The following is a 14,151-nucleotide window of genomic DNA, read 5'->3' as shown; positions in this document are numbered from 1 at the left end:
CATCAGTTTCAATAATCAATTTTTTTTCAGAACTGAAATGCGAAATTGCATATTTTGACTTTTGAGCTGTACCACTGTATTATGTTCATTTGTTTTTTAATATCTTGTATTAAAATTTTAAATAAACATGTAAGTTTTTTTAAATGTTTGTAATCCTAGCCAATTCCTGTCATTTTCATTCTTGCCAACATATATAAATTGTCCGGTTCTGGTGCTCTTTTTGATTAGTTTAAGAAAATCATTGCCCTTTACCATGAAATGTTATCAGCTGATTTGATAGTTTGCAATAAGCTCAAAGCATTTCAAGTTGCTGATTTATTGGATGTACAAAATTAGTTTTGAATCCTATTTTATAAGACATTGCTTTTATGTTAATATTAAAAAAGCTTGTTCAAGTGGAATGCAATAATACAGTGAATATAACTTTTTACCATTTGTCAGTAAACATTGCTATCATATTCTAAAGACCACTGGGTCATTATGCACATCTTGTTTCCTGATTGTCTTTGGTATCTCTCTCTCCTTGATCTTTTGTTTGTGTGGCAAATGGACTTGAGTAATTGTATTCCAACCTGGTTTCACAAAGAATTCTAGTAAAAATGTTGCTTTTTACTTCTGATGTGAACACCAAACTTCACTGTTTTGAATATTTTAAAAATTGGTCTGTAAAACATTCATAGTGTTCCACTTTCTTGAAATCCTTTAGAAATCACTTCATAAAGCCTAGTATATGCAGTACAATGTTTTATTGGAAGATGTTGAACAAACATCTGTCCTTATAAATGAAACAACTAGTGTAAAATGTACTTGCCCTCACTTGGGCAGTAGACAAACAAGTCTTAAATCACGAAGTGTTTTTTATTTAGGATCATTGCTTTAATGTTCACTTTTCCATACTTGCATGGGTCAGCTGCAATTTGTTGAGGCAGATATTCTGTGGCTAGATGCCCTTTGTTTCACCAATCCTCATCTGTTTCCAAGCACAGTAATTTTTACCTATGGCTAGACATGTATCAAGGAAAACTCAAAGTGGATAACATTGTTTGTACGATGGTTACACCTGTTTATAACCATCATGTGATGTTAAATGTGGGTGCATGCATACACATATATGACAAGCTTTTAATTTCCCTCAACCAAATCCACTTATGAGGTTTTGGTCAGCCTGGGGCTATAGTAGAAGACTCTTGCTCAATGTGCCATTCAGTGGGACTGAACTGGGAAATCAACCACACTTGTGCTTATAGAAAAAGAATGTAAATTGCTTGTGGAAGCAATCCTGTATTTAACTATGATGCAATACTGAATACACTACTTGAGGCTATTTTTGGATATGATGTAATGGATCCTACTCTTTACATTTCCATTTTATCTTAAGTTCAGTCAGTAATTTATTTCATAACAGTACAAAAGTTGTAATATAACCAAAAAGTGAGCTCACAGTCCAAAGTGCTTTGTTGTTAAATACATATTTTTGGGTTAGATAGATGAAGCCACTCTTCAGTATTTCAACAATTCATAAATCCTTAATCTGAAGATTCAGTGGATATTTTAAAATTTCTAATGTTGATATATTAAAAAATTATTCCAGATTTATACTTAGATCAGATGCTGTCAATAGGCTAAATGTCCTATTGATCTACTTCACAATAAAAGGCTGTTTAATAAACCTTATCAATAATTTCTAGTTAAATTTCTTGCAGGTTGTCAATTACAATTTAATCACTTTACACTACACTTTGCTATTGCAGTTTTAATTATGAACTCAGTCATACATGACACTTTTCTCAGTTTCTTGGGTTTCTTTATTGCCCACAAGGGGCTAAACATAGAGGGGACAAACAAGGACAGACAGAGGGATTAAGTCGATTACATCGACCCCAGTGCGTAACCGGTACTTGATTTATTGACCCTGAAAGGATGAAAGGCAAAGTCGACCTCGGCGGAATTTGAACTCGGAACGTAATGGCAGATGAAATACCGCTAAGCATTTTGCCGGCGTGATAGCGTTTCTGCCAGCTCGCCGCCTTATACTCTTTTCTCAGTTTCAATCTACCGAATTCACTCAGTCTTTTGGTTTGCAACAAGGTGCCACACAGTGGAATTGAAACCTTGCTACGAAGTAAACTTCTGAACATACTGCCACTCATGTGCTTATACACACACACACACACACATGCAGACACTTCTGTGTGTGTGTGTGTGTGTGTGTGTGTGTGTGTATTATATATATATATATATATATATATATATATATGTGTGTGTGTGTGTGTAAATATATTCTTTTCCTTATTTGACTGACCATGCTGGATGGGTTTTAGTTGAAGAAATCAAGCCCAGAGCTTATTCCTTGTAAGCCTTATACTTATTGTATCAGTTTCTTTAGCTGGATCGCTAGGTTACGGGGACATAAACACACCAACATCAGTTGTCAAGTGATGGACAGACAAATATATAAAGTCTGTGTATATATGTAGACACGTGAGTGTATGTGTGTGTGTGTATGTATATATACACACACGTGTACATATATGTACACTTGTGTGTGTGTGTATATATGTATAGACATCGGTGTGTGTGTATATGTATAGACGTCGGTGTGTCATCATCATCATCGTTTAACGGCCGCTTTCCGTGCTAGCATGGGTTGGACAGTTTGACTGAGGACTGGTGAACCGGTTGGCTGCACCAGGCTCCAATCTAATCTGGCAGTTTCTACAGCTGGATGCCCTTCCTAACGTAAACCACTCCGAGAGTGCAGTGCGTGCTTTTACGTGCCACAGGCACAAGGGCCAGTCATGCGGTACTGGCAACAGCCACACTCAAAATGGAGTTTTTTTAATGTCCCATCTGCACAGGAACCAGTCCAGCAACGACCTTGCTTGCAAGAGCACTGGTAACGACCTTGCTCGAATGATTTTCTAACGTGCCCAGTGTGTGTGTGTGTATATATGTATAGACGTCGGTATGTGTGTGTGTGTATATATGTGTAGACGTCGGTATGTGTGTGTGTGTGTATATATGTGTAGACGTCGGTATGTGTGTGTGTGTGTATATATGTGTAGACGTCGGTATGTGTGTGTGTGTGTATATATGTAGACGTCGGTATGTGTGTGTATATATGTGTAGACGTCGGTATGTGTGTGTGTATATATGTGTAGACGTCGGTGTGTGTGTGTGTATATATGTAGACGTCGGTGTGTGTGTGTGTATATATGTAGACGTCGGTGTGTGTGTGTATATATGTGTAGACGTCGGTGAGTGTGCATGTATATATGTGTAGACGTCGGTGTAAGTGTGCATGTATATATGTATAGACGTCGGTGTGAGTGTGCATGTATATATGTATAGACGTTGGTGTGTGCATATTTATAGGCGTCGGTGTGTGTGTGTATATATATGTATAGACGTCGGTGTGTGTGTATGTGTATATATATATATATGTATGTATGGACGTTGGTGTATTATTTTACTTGTTTCAGTCATTTGACTGCAGCCATGCTGGAGCACTGCCTTTAGCCAAGCAAATTGATCCCAGGTCTTATTCTTTGTAAGCCTAGTACTTATTCTATCAGTCTCTTTTGCTGAACAGCTAGATTACAGTAATACAAACACCAGCATTGGTTGTCAAGCAGTGTTGTGGACACACACACACATGATGGTTTCTTTCAGTTTCTGTTTACCAAATCCACTCACAAGGTTTTGGTCAGCCTGAGTCTATGTATAAAACACTTGCCCAAGGTACCACACAGTTGGACTGATCCTGGAACCATGTGGTTGGTAATCACTCCTGTACCTATATGTGTGTATATATATACGTGTGTGTGTGTGTGTATATATATATATATATATATATATATATATATATATATATATATCTCTATGTATATATTTATAGATGTGGGTGTATATGTATTTAATGATGTGCGTGTATGACACGCACATGTGTGTGTGTCTAGACGTGTGTATATGTGTTTATATGTATAGATGGATGTTTGTTTTTGCTGTCACTTGATTTGGAAAAACCACTATTAGTTTAGGTCATTTCACAATGGGCAAATACTTTTGCTATTTTAAATTTATTTTCTGATTTTAAAGATGATTTTAGCTGGCTTCAGCCAGTGGATCCAATACGTTGAAAGCAAGCTGATTATGTCCAATGAGCAAACAACTGATGCAGAAATTGTCAACCAGTGACAATTTCAACAGTGGCTTTATATGTGCAAGGACTAAATTTTGGTTCTAGATTCATCTGCATTTTCAGTTGTCCAGCTTGATGCTTAAAGAACTCAAAAAATGCTACCTGATTGCTTTTGTTTTTCCAGAATTCCATTGATGTGATAAAATTGATTCAGTGTAAATTAAAATCAAGATATTAAATATAGAGGTCATGCTTTTATAATTATTACAGTTTCCTTTTCATTGGTTAGCAGTACATCTCCTGAGCTCTGCATACTTGGATATTATCATATTAATTTGACACTATTTAGTCAGATTGACTACAGTAACAAGACACCAATGTGCAATGGTGTCATTATTATTCTTTACCCTGTTTTTGACCTAATGATTCCTGTAAGCATACTTTTATAAATGTAACATCTGTGCCAGTGCTCTAGATAACTGTGTTAAAAATAATGAAATAATAAAAAAAGCAATGAAGGCAATTGTAGCAGTGAAAAGGTGCAATTTTATTTAAAATATCTAGTCTTAATATATATGCTACTTTATGGTAAAAAGGGTTGCCTTTTTCATTGTAGAATCAATAGGTTTCTTTTCCATAGGCTTAGGGGGCAAGTTAGATTAATGAATGGGTCATGTAGCATGACTATTTATAAGTTCTTTTGTAATTGGTATAATTATTTTAAATCCAGGGTTTGTATTACAAACAGTTACTTGTAATTTTTAAAGCCATCTTAGTTTTTCTGGCTCTTAAGGTCAATGTTATGTTGATAGTTTCATGGAATTTATATTAAGAATGTTTTTTTGCTGTCACTTGATTTGGAAAAACCGTTATTAATTTAGGTCATTTTACAATGGGCAAATACTTTTATTTAAAATTTTTCTGATTTTAATGATCAATTTTACTTTTAAGATTCTTGAGCAATTGTCTTTTAGTATAACCCTGGGTCCACCAAAGTCTTATGAGTAGATTTGGTAGACAGAAACTGAAAGAAGCTTGTCTTGCGTGGGTGTCAGTCCAGTCTCCTAGTCTTGATATCTTGTAATAGTTGTCACTGTCATACAAGCAGTATCATTCATTGCTAATATGCTGTGAGAACATGTCTGGCCCCAGGGAAATCATCGTTTGAAAACATCCAGCTGTTGGAAATTTGCCTCAAACTCTGACCTATGCAAACTTGGAAAAATGGATCTTAGATGTTTCTACTCCCGTTTTAGGTTAATGTGGATGTTTTTTTTTTCTCTCTGGTTAGATATCAGTGACATCCTTATACTTGCTCTTAAGTTGATCTATTTAATTCTCTTAATGCACAATTCTACATCATTTGCTCCTCTTAAATTCTTAGACTTTCGGCAACCTTCTCATTGACTTTTAACTTTGTACATCTTTCATGAATGGAGATGTTAGAAATAATTCTTTTGCAATATTTTACATTTATACCTCTATAGGAAAAAACATTTACAGGATTTCTTTACTTGATTATTCATTTACAAATAACCATGTATATTATATTTAAGTATCATTGCATCACCAACATTTTCATTCAAGCTTTTCTGCATTCTTTGAATTTTTAGGACTAGAAACTGTTCGTTTTAAAAATACAAATTTACCTAAAATGTATGGGTGTGGGTTTGTGTGTGTATATATACATACACATGCATGATTGAAGCCATACAATTCAACATTTTCACTGTTATTGTAGTAGTAGTAGTAGTAGTAGTAGTAGTATCTGCTCTCAAGTTGCCAATTTGTTGCCTCCACCATTACAGTTGTCTTTCTTCTGCCTGTCAGTTCTGCTCTTTAAATTTCAAATTTCTTGCTGAAAACAATACCACATTTATTCCAGTTTCCTTCAGATATTAAATTTTATACTTCAAAGCTGAACATTAGCAATACTAATCTTGCTTAGTAACTCTTACTGTCAGTTGTTTTAGAGCTGAACAAACTCTTTCCTCCTTTAGTCAAACATAGGAAAAAGAATATGTTAACAGTAAAAAATTTCATTTGAAGCATTCTTTTGGGTAAAGTATACTGTTTATTCTAAATGAATTTTGCATTATAACATTGAAAAATTATGTATTTGCTTTTTTTTATTTAGGTATTAAGATAAAATGTTTGCTGTGATTTAATGGAAGATTTCTCAAAGGGATTTAAACAACTGAACATGACCTTATCTCTGGAACAGTTGTTTCCTTTTCAAAATTTGAAAGGACTTTCTCTAATGAAGTTTTAATTTATTAATTAATAATGGACTGTCTAGAGTGAAGTTTTGTTGCTTGCTGTTGGACTGGTTTTCCACCTGCTGCTAAATATTCTCACAATTACTCTCTTTATCATATTGGTCATTCTCCCTTTCTATTCAGATAAAAGCCAGAAAAGATTTTCTGGCAGAAACTTGTATATTTATGTAGTGGGAATATTGGTGGTAAACTACAAAGTGTGAAGAAAAAAGAAAAAAAAAAAAGGCGAAAAAGGATATCAATATTTTGAATGTTTGGTTTAGAAATACTTCAGTGCATTATGTTTTTAGAAAGTGTATTATAGTTCTCTCACAAAGAGAGAAAAAGTTCTTCCGTGTGCTACTTTTAAGAGGTGTTAAACTAACCGATATCAAAAACCCTGGAAATGTCTCTATGAATGAATGTCCATCAACATGACTATACTTCAGTGTTTTGAGATGGTTTCAAATATTTTGCGTGAATATGATGTAAGAACTTAATTAAAATTCCTAACATAGGTTAAATTAGATTTTACAGGCATTAAATTTGTGTAATTTAACCATTGTTCAGCATTTTCGCTATCTGAAGCAACAGCTGGCATAAACACTTCATTGAACTAATTATTGGAATCATTCAGGTGTAATTTTCTTTTCACTTAAGTTCATTTTCACTATGAAAATTAAAACTTTACTATAGATACTTAAAGCAGTTCTAAAATGACATTTTTTATATAACAGTTGATGATACCTTTCAAAGATATACATTTTTAAGTTAATGCTAATGTTTACTTTTTTTTTTAAAAAGACAGGCTAAAGATATTTCAACACTGTTGAGAGTAGATCGAATCTTTCAGTGTTAGTTAAGCATTGACTTAGTTCTGTGATATTCTGTTGTTTTCTGTTTGGCTTCAACAGTTTATTTTTCCATTCTTTTTAAGAATGCCCAATTTAATGGAATACTTATAAATTTGTTTTTATAGGTTCTCCTCCTCCTCCTGCTCCTTCAGCATCTAAAGAGCGTTATGTGCCCCCGCACCTGCGCAACCATGAGGAGAGAAGTTTATCTGTTCATGATAGCCTTGAAAGAGATTTGATTCCACCTGGTGATGACCGGAGAAATAGAGGTGGGTGGATCACTTTTTAGTTATTGCAATTTTGGGGGCAGATTTTCATATCTCTAGATAATTTTCATTTGTGGAATCCCAGATGATAAAGGGGGCAGCATCATATTTCACTCTTCAGTCTCGATCATTAAAAAAAGAACAAAAAAAATGCTTTCATGAAGTATTTGTAATGTGTAAAGTTTAAAAGCTTTGTTTTTTTCCTTTCAGCATTTTTGTTTCTTTAATTATAAAATTGATAATTTTAAAGAGACTTTGTTTTTCTGATGATTTTCATATTTAAAAGTGTAATTGTTTTTCCACACTGTAAGTATATATAAAATCATTCTCGACTTAAAAATATGCTTATATATATATACACACGTCTGTGTGTGGCTTCATTATTTACATGTGGAGAAACATGTAAATAAATTTACATGTTTTATGTTAAACAAACATGTATTTGATCTTGTACAAACATCCTGTGGTTTAAACCACAGGGCTCTCTCTGCAAAATGGACTAGAGAATGGCTTGGCTAGACTTGTTTTATATTTTACTGATCTATCAAGTCAAAAGTGTCTCATCTGTTCTGCTTGAGAGAAAGATAGAGGTAAAGAAGCCAACAAGTTAATCAAAAATGCTCTGAGTAACATTTGCCAATTATTTGCATATTCACACGTGCTGTCTCTAGTTGGCATAAACACTTCCTTGAACTGTTTATTTTGAATTAAATAATTTTTTTTTCCTCTAAACTCTTCATTATGGAAGTTTTAATTTTGTCGATAAATTGAAAATGAGCTTTAAAAATGACTTTTCTTTTCATAACAGTTAATACCTTTCAAAGATAAATTTTTAAAGTCAATACTGTTCACTTTTTTTCTAAAGACAGATTAAAGATATTTAATATTTTTGAAATTTATTCAGATTTTTCAGAATTGATTTTTGACTAATTATTTGAGCATAGTTGTGATATTCTGTTTTACTTCAACAGTTTATATCCCCATTCCTTTTAAGAATGCCCAGTTAATGGAAACTTATAAATTTATTTTTATAGGTTCTCCTCCTCCTCCTGCTCCTACAGCATCTAAAGAGCGTTATGTGCCCCTGCACCTGCGCAACCTTGAGGAGAGCAGTTTGGTAGCATTGAAAGAGGTTACTCATAGCTTTTTTGATAAGTATCTGTAATCTGCTTTATTTTTCTGTAGAGTGGAATGGAATAGATACTCTTGACAAATTAGCAACAAAAAAACCAGATGAAACTTGTATAATTGAGCTTTTTCTTGGTTTGTTCTTCGGAAAGAGCCTTGTTTACATAGCAAATCTAAATATGTTTATTAAATATGTTCATTATGCATGTAAACTTATATTGAAAACAATGAGTCCAACAAAATACATTTTGTTTCATCTGAAGACTCATCAGAGATTAGTTGCTAGCAGGGTAAAGTGGTGATTAGATTAGTTGCTAATAACATACAGAAGTGTTGCATGTAGAAAGAAACAGATGGACAGAAAGACAACTGGATTGATAGGAGCAAGATGGTAGGTGGGATGACGGGTAATAAGTGATAAAGGTGGTACTCCTGAAAAAGGAGTGGTATGTGGTGGTGGCAATGGAATTATATTAGTGCATGGTGGTGGTGGTGTTGATGATGGAGGTTGGTTTTGTAATTTCTAAGATGATAAAGATGGGGTTTTGGTTGTGAGGTGTAGATTGTACAGAAGTTGCGGTGGTGAAGTGATGATGCATTTATGGTAGCAAGTTGTTGGCAATAAAGGTGGGACAACAAATGTGTTGATGTTGGAATTTTCTCAAGCTAGGAGGTGGGAGCAATAAAATGTCTAAAAATCAAGGTCGTATTACTAAAATTTCTACATGCAGCATTGTCCCCTCTCCATCATTGTAGCCACCCACTACGGCCCAAACTCTACTGGTTCCCTCCACTGCTGTGGTCACACCACCATCATCACTCTCATTATGTCTCTCCCACCCCATCACCACCACCACTATCATTATTTTCTTGCTGTCACCCAATCGTGCCACCTTCTAGACAAAAACAAAATATAATTTGGGACTCATTGTTTTTAATGAAACCTTGACACTTAGACTAGCACTTTGAGTTCTCCATCCTAAGTGGCCCAAACCAAATTTTTGTGAACAAGTAGGACTTAAATAAATAGCATACATTTAAATTTTTCTTGGAAAGGTTTTAGTGTTTATATTTTGTAGTTTGTTTATGCCTATAGACAGTCCTAAATGTTCATTTAAAAATGAAGTTCACACACACACACACACACACACACACACACACACACACACACACACACACACACACACACACACACACACACACACACACACACACACACACACACACACACACACACACACACACACACACACACACACACACACACACATTCTCTCTTTCTCTCTCTTTCTCTCTCTTTCTCTCTCTTTTTCTCTCTTTTTCTCTCTTTCTCTCTCTTTCTCTCTCTTTCTCTCTCTTTCTCTCTCTTTCTCTCTCTTTCTCTCTCTTTCTCTCTCTTTCTCTCTCTTTCTCTCTCTTTCTCTCTCTTTCTCTCTTTCTTTCTCTCTCTCTCTGCATCTCATTTATGGTAAATCAAATGCTTTTCATATAAAGCTGTTTTTTCCCTTGGATGATCTTGCTCCACATTTTTAATTTAGTGGAACTGGTGGGTATTGCATAATTCATGCTTCATTGTTTCATAAAAATGAAACAACTTAATGTACATTTCTGTAATGAAATGTCTTTGTCAGTAAAATTATTAAAAAGCTTAGATTTTATTTCATTCTCAAATGCAGCCAGCTATAAATGACTGGATTTGGTTGCTTTTAAATTTCCTAACCAGCCTTTTGTATGAATTGTATTAGTTAAAAATTTAGTTGGTTGAAATGGAAACTTCTTTATTTGAGCAGATGGTCATGTTTTATAAGTTGGAATCCAATTTGTAAATTCCTTTTGTATATATAGTGTGCTGAAATGCATTAGTGTTCTTGTGTTTAAATATTTTAAACTATATTTTGTATTTCACATTTTTGATGCAATAATAAATCATATTTGTCAGAATTCTCCCTACCCAAAATTTTTATATCTAAAACTTCTAATTGTAAGCAAATTTTATTAATATTGACACAGATTTGCTAACTTCCTTCTGATAGAGTGATATTAAACAAGTAAATATCGGGTGATACCACATAGCCAATGAAGTATATTTGAAGTATGACTGGATGTTGAGAATATGGATAATTATCTGACTCTCCAGTTGAAGTCTCCTATTTTAAAACAATTCACTTTTTTTTGTGATAATAAAAAAATTTAGTCATTACAAATTTAAATTAAAATTTGAATGTTGTGATGTAAATAGTGTGCTTTTGGATTTTAAGCTGTACTGTTTATATAAAATTAAGAACTAAATTAGTGAACATTTGTTTCCTGAATTTCAGAAATTTAAATAATTAATTATGCAGCATTTTGTTTTTATTTAATGCAATTAATTTCAAGTTTCTATTGACCATTTCAACAACTCTGATCTCAAGTATGATTTGTCTTTTAATATTGCAAACTAAATAAATGCATTTGATCTCTTTGAAATCTGTATATTGATAAAAGAAAATTGTCATGCCCTAAAATTTGCATAAAGTAAATATTTTAAAAATTACTATTGAAACGAGGTACCCTGTAATTTTAGGGTACTGTTTAAATGCAAATAAGTAATATATGTTTATTTCCCACTGTAGATAACTTCTTGGGAGCATATGGGGCTGCTCAACGAAGTGCTTATATTGGTGGCTTACCAGCCCAAGGACTTGGCCAACCAAGTATGTTGTTTTAGTGACCTTGGGTATGCTTCAGCTGACCAAATGTCTTTGAATGAAAAAAAAAAAGCAATGCATGTTTATGTTGTTGAATGAAATCACATGTTGTATGTGTATTCGTCTGTATATTTCTGCCAATTGTGGCATGTTTTATTGTTCACATGGAGTGGACATAAACTAGTTATTTCTGTTAGTTAATAGCTTCTGTTAAAGATATTACATTATTTTCACTTCCAGTTTGCTCTCTACAAGTAGCTATAAACTTAACATTAAGCTATTGCTTAATAGATTCATACATATTCTTGTTCAGATTACCTGTGGAGCATATTTCATGTTCTAGTAGTTTTTCATTACACGCAGAAAACTATCATTTTTAAAGCATTTTTAAGTAAGAAAGGTTTTCATTTTTCTGATTCATTAATATTAGAATCTTGTTAGACTAGGTGCTTAGTGTTTTTAATGGATTTGTTGGTGTTAGAAATTTAATTTTTAGTTTATTTTTTTTCTTTTTAATGAAAATAAAAACTTTGAAAGACTGCTCAAAACTGGGTGTTTTTAGTGAAGTATTTTTAGATTTTAATTTGGACTGCACTGTTTAAATGTTCAGATTAAATAGCTATGCATCGTTTCTCAAGTTTGACAGATAGTGATAGAAAAAGTTAAAAATGAATTTATTCTCAATCTGTGTTTTGAAGTAATTTAGTTTAAGTGTATAATTTCATATTTTGTACTGTTACACAGAACATTCTGCTATCACAAAAGGAGGGTTTGATTAGATTAATGCTTGAGGCAATTTTGAACATGGATGGGGGCAGTTGAATAATTTCCCCTGCAAATTATTTTAAATGGAATAAACAGCTAATTCATGTGCTCCTCTTCCACATTCTTAGTACTAATGTTTTGCAGACGTAGAAACTTTGCTTTCAGAAAGTCTGGTTTTGCATTATTGGATTCTTTTAAATACAAAACAGTATTTAAATTTAATTTATAAGAAAATTTATCTAAATTCAATTTTGTTTTGGTAGTTATTCTCTTTAATAACTTGGTCTGTAGTAGTTAAAGACCACATGAATAAATATTTTCCTAAATATTCATTTTTTTTCTTTTAATTGTGTCCTACCATTTTCTTTTTGCATGCTTTATTTTTGTAGATATCTTTAGTATATATGGTGCATGAGTAATGATGTTTTTTTTTCCCTATTTATATTTATTTGGGGGTTTGTTTGTGAGAGTTAAAAATAGCCCCAAAAGATTCCATTTATTCAAAGAATTCCTGTGGCAATTTATAGAGTTGGAGATATTAAGTGAACATTTACAGCAATCCTAATTTTCTTACAAGTTTTTTGATTTTGTATATAAATTTGTAGCATTTCTTCTAGAATCACCTTTTGGTATAAATGTTTAATATTGAGGTTACACAGTAGTTCAAGATATGATGTATTGTAATTTAAGGTTTTAAAATGAAAATATTTAAAAAAAAAAAAACCTTCTTGAAGTCACTTTAATGTAATCTTAATAGAAATCAACGACTGGGTGTTGAATAATTTAGCTCACTACATTTTGCCCTCACAAGTTGTGAAACCTGATGTTTTATTGCTACATTGTTACATTTCAGAAAAAATTATTTGAACTTATTGGAACTAACACAATCTAGTTTTGTGCAACACAGACATTATAAGAACTCATTTAAGTTCTCAATACTGCTTTTTTATCTACTTGAAAGTAAATGATTTCTGTAACCCATCTTCCAATTTCTGTGCATCTATATGGTGTTCACTAATTTTCTCTGTGACTTCTTCGAATTTTGATATTATGTTCTTGTTTTCTGTTGAGCCAGTGCAATGTAAATAATGCCACACGACGTAGTTTAATATAAATATTGTATACAAATGTTTTGTTTTTGTAAATCAAAACTTTAAAACTTGTAATTGAGCAGTCTTTAAAAGTTTTTCTTTATAAGTAGGAAATGAAATATTTGTTTGGTTTCTCTTTGAGATTGTAGTTCAATTCTTATGCGCAATTATTGATTTGTAATTTGCGACTGTTACCTTGAGGTATATTTGGCATCTCTAATGTAGAAATTTCAGCAGTATAATAAATTTCAAGTTCAGAAATAAACTTAGTTAACATTCGCAAGACTTTGATTTACTTTGAGGAACAGCAATTTCATTTATATTTTGTATTCACAAATCTGTTGTGATGTGGTTCTGTGAATATTTTATTTTGATGGCTGGCTGCAGAACATAAGATTTAGGCCATTTATCAAAACAGTTGATATTGACAATGTTAATGTTTGACTAAAATATGTCATGGTTTGGCAATTGTTTGATTGCCTCTCTATTTTAGTATGTTATAATAACTCTTCATCTGGTGGTAAGTTTGTAACCATATTGGCTTATAATACTGTTACTTCTCACGAAGTCATACTATTTTATGCAAGGCTGGGTTTTTCTGATAGAAAGTTTTGTTCTTCCTGTAAATGAAATATAGGAAATGGTACAGGTGATAGTTTTCTGCATTGACATAATGGTTTAATTAAGATTAAGTTGATTCTCTTCATAACTTCTTTTGTTGAATATTAAGCTTAAAATACAAATATATCTGCTCCAAGATGTTCCTTCTCCAAAGGTGTGTTCTTGTGTGCAAATGCTGCTTTTATTTATTTTATTTGTAAGGTGAATTCTATGTTCCAAAATAGATTACAATTTAAATGTTCTTGAATTTTTAAAATAAAGTATTAAGCTGCAGTTTTAAACTTTCTAAAGATTTTGTAGTAAAACTTTTGTGGAAATTTTTTTATATCTAATTCAAAAT

At 32.6% G+C, this 14,151-nt stretch overlaps 1 protein-coding gene across 4 annotated transcripts in view; it reads left to right on the top strand.

Moving 5' to 3' along the window:
• Positions 1-14,151, top strand: part of LOC106877195 (ATP-dependent RNA helicase DDX3Y) — a 45,319-nt gene that overhangs the window by 12,123 nt on the left and 19,045 nt on the right. Inside the window, exons 3-4 of one of the 4 annotated variants that reach the window (XM_089357832.1) lie at positions 7,379-7,522; positions 11,260-11,340. The exons of 1 other annotated variant lie outside the window; for it this stretch is intronic. In XM_089357832.1, the coding sequence (XP_089213958.1) occupies positions 7,379-7,522; positions 11,260-11,340 (225 nt within the window). The remainder of the gene's footprint in view (positions 1-7,378; positions 7,523-11,259; positions 11,341-14,151) is intronic. 2 more of the 4 variants (XM_089357834.1, XM_089357833.1) reach the window with 2 other exon arrangements.

The sequence above is a fragment of the Octopus bimaculoides genome, chromosome 9 (genome assembly GCF_046866305.1).
Source record: "Octopus bimaculoides isolate indiv1 chromosome 9, ASM4686630v1, whole genome shotgun sequence".
Classification (NCBI taxonomy): Eukaryota; Metazoa; Mollusca; class Cephalopoda; order Octopoda; family Octopodidae; genus Octopus; species Octopus bimaculoides.
This window is presented reverse-complemented; position numbering and strand designations above follow the sequence as displayed.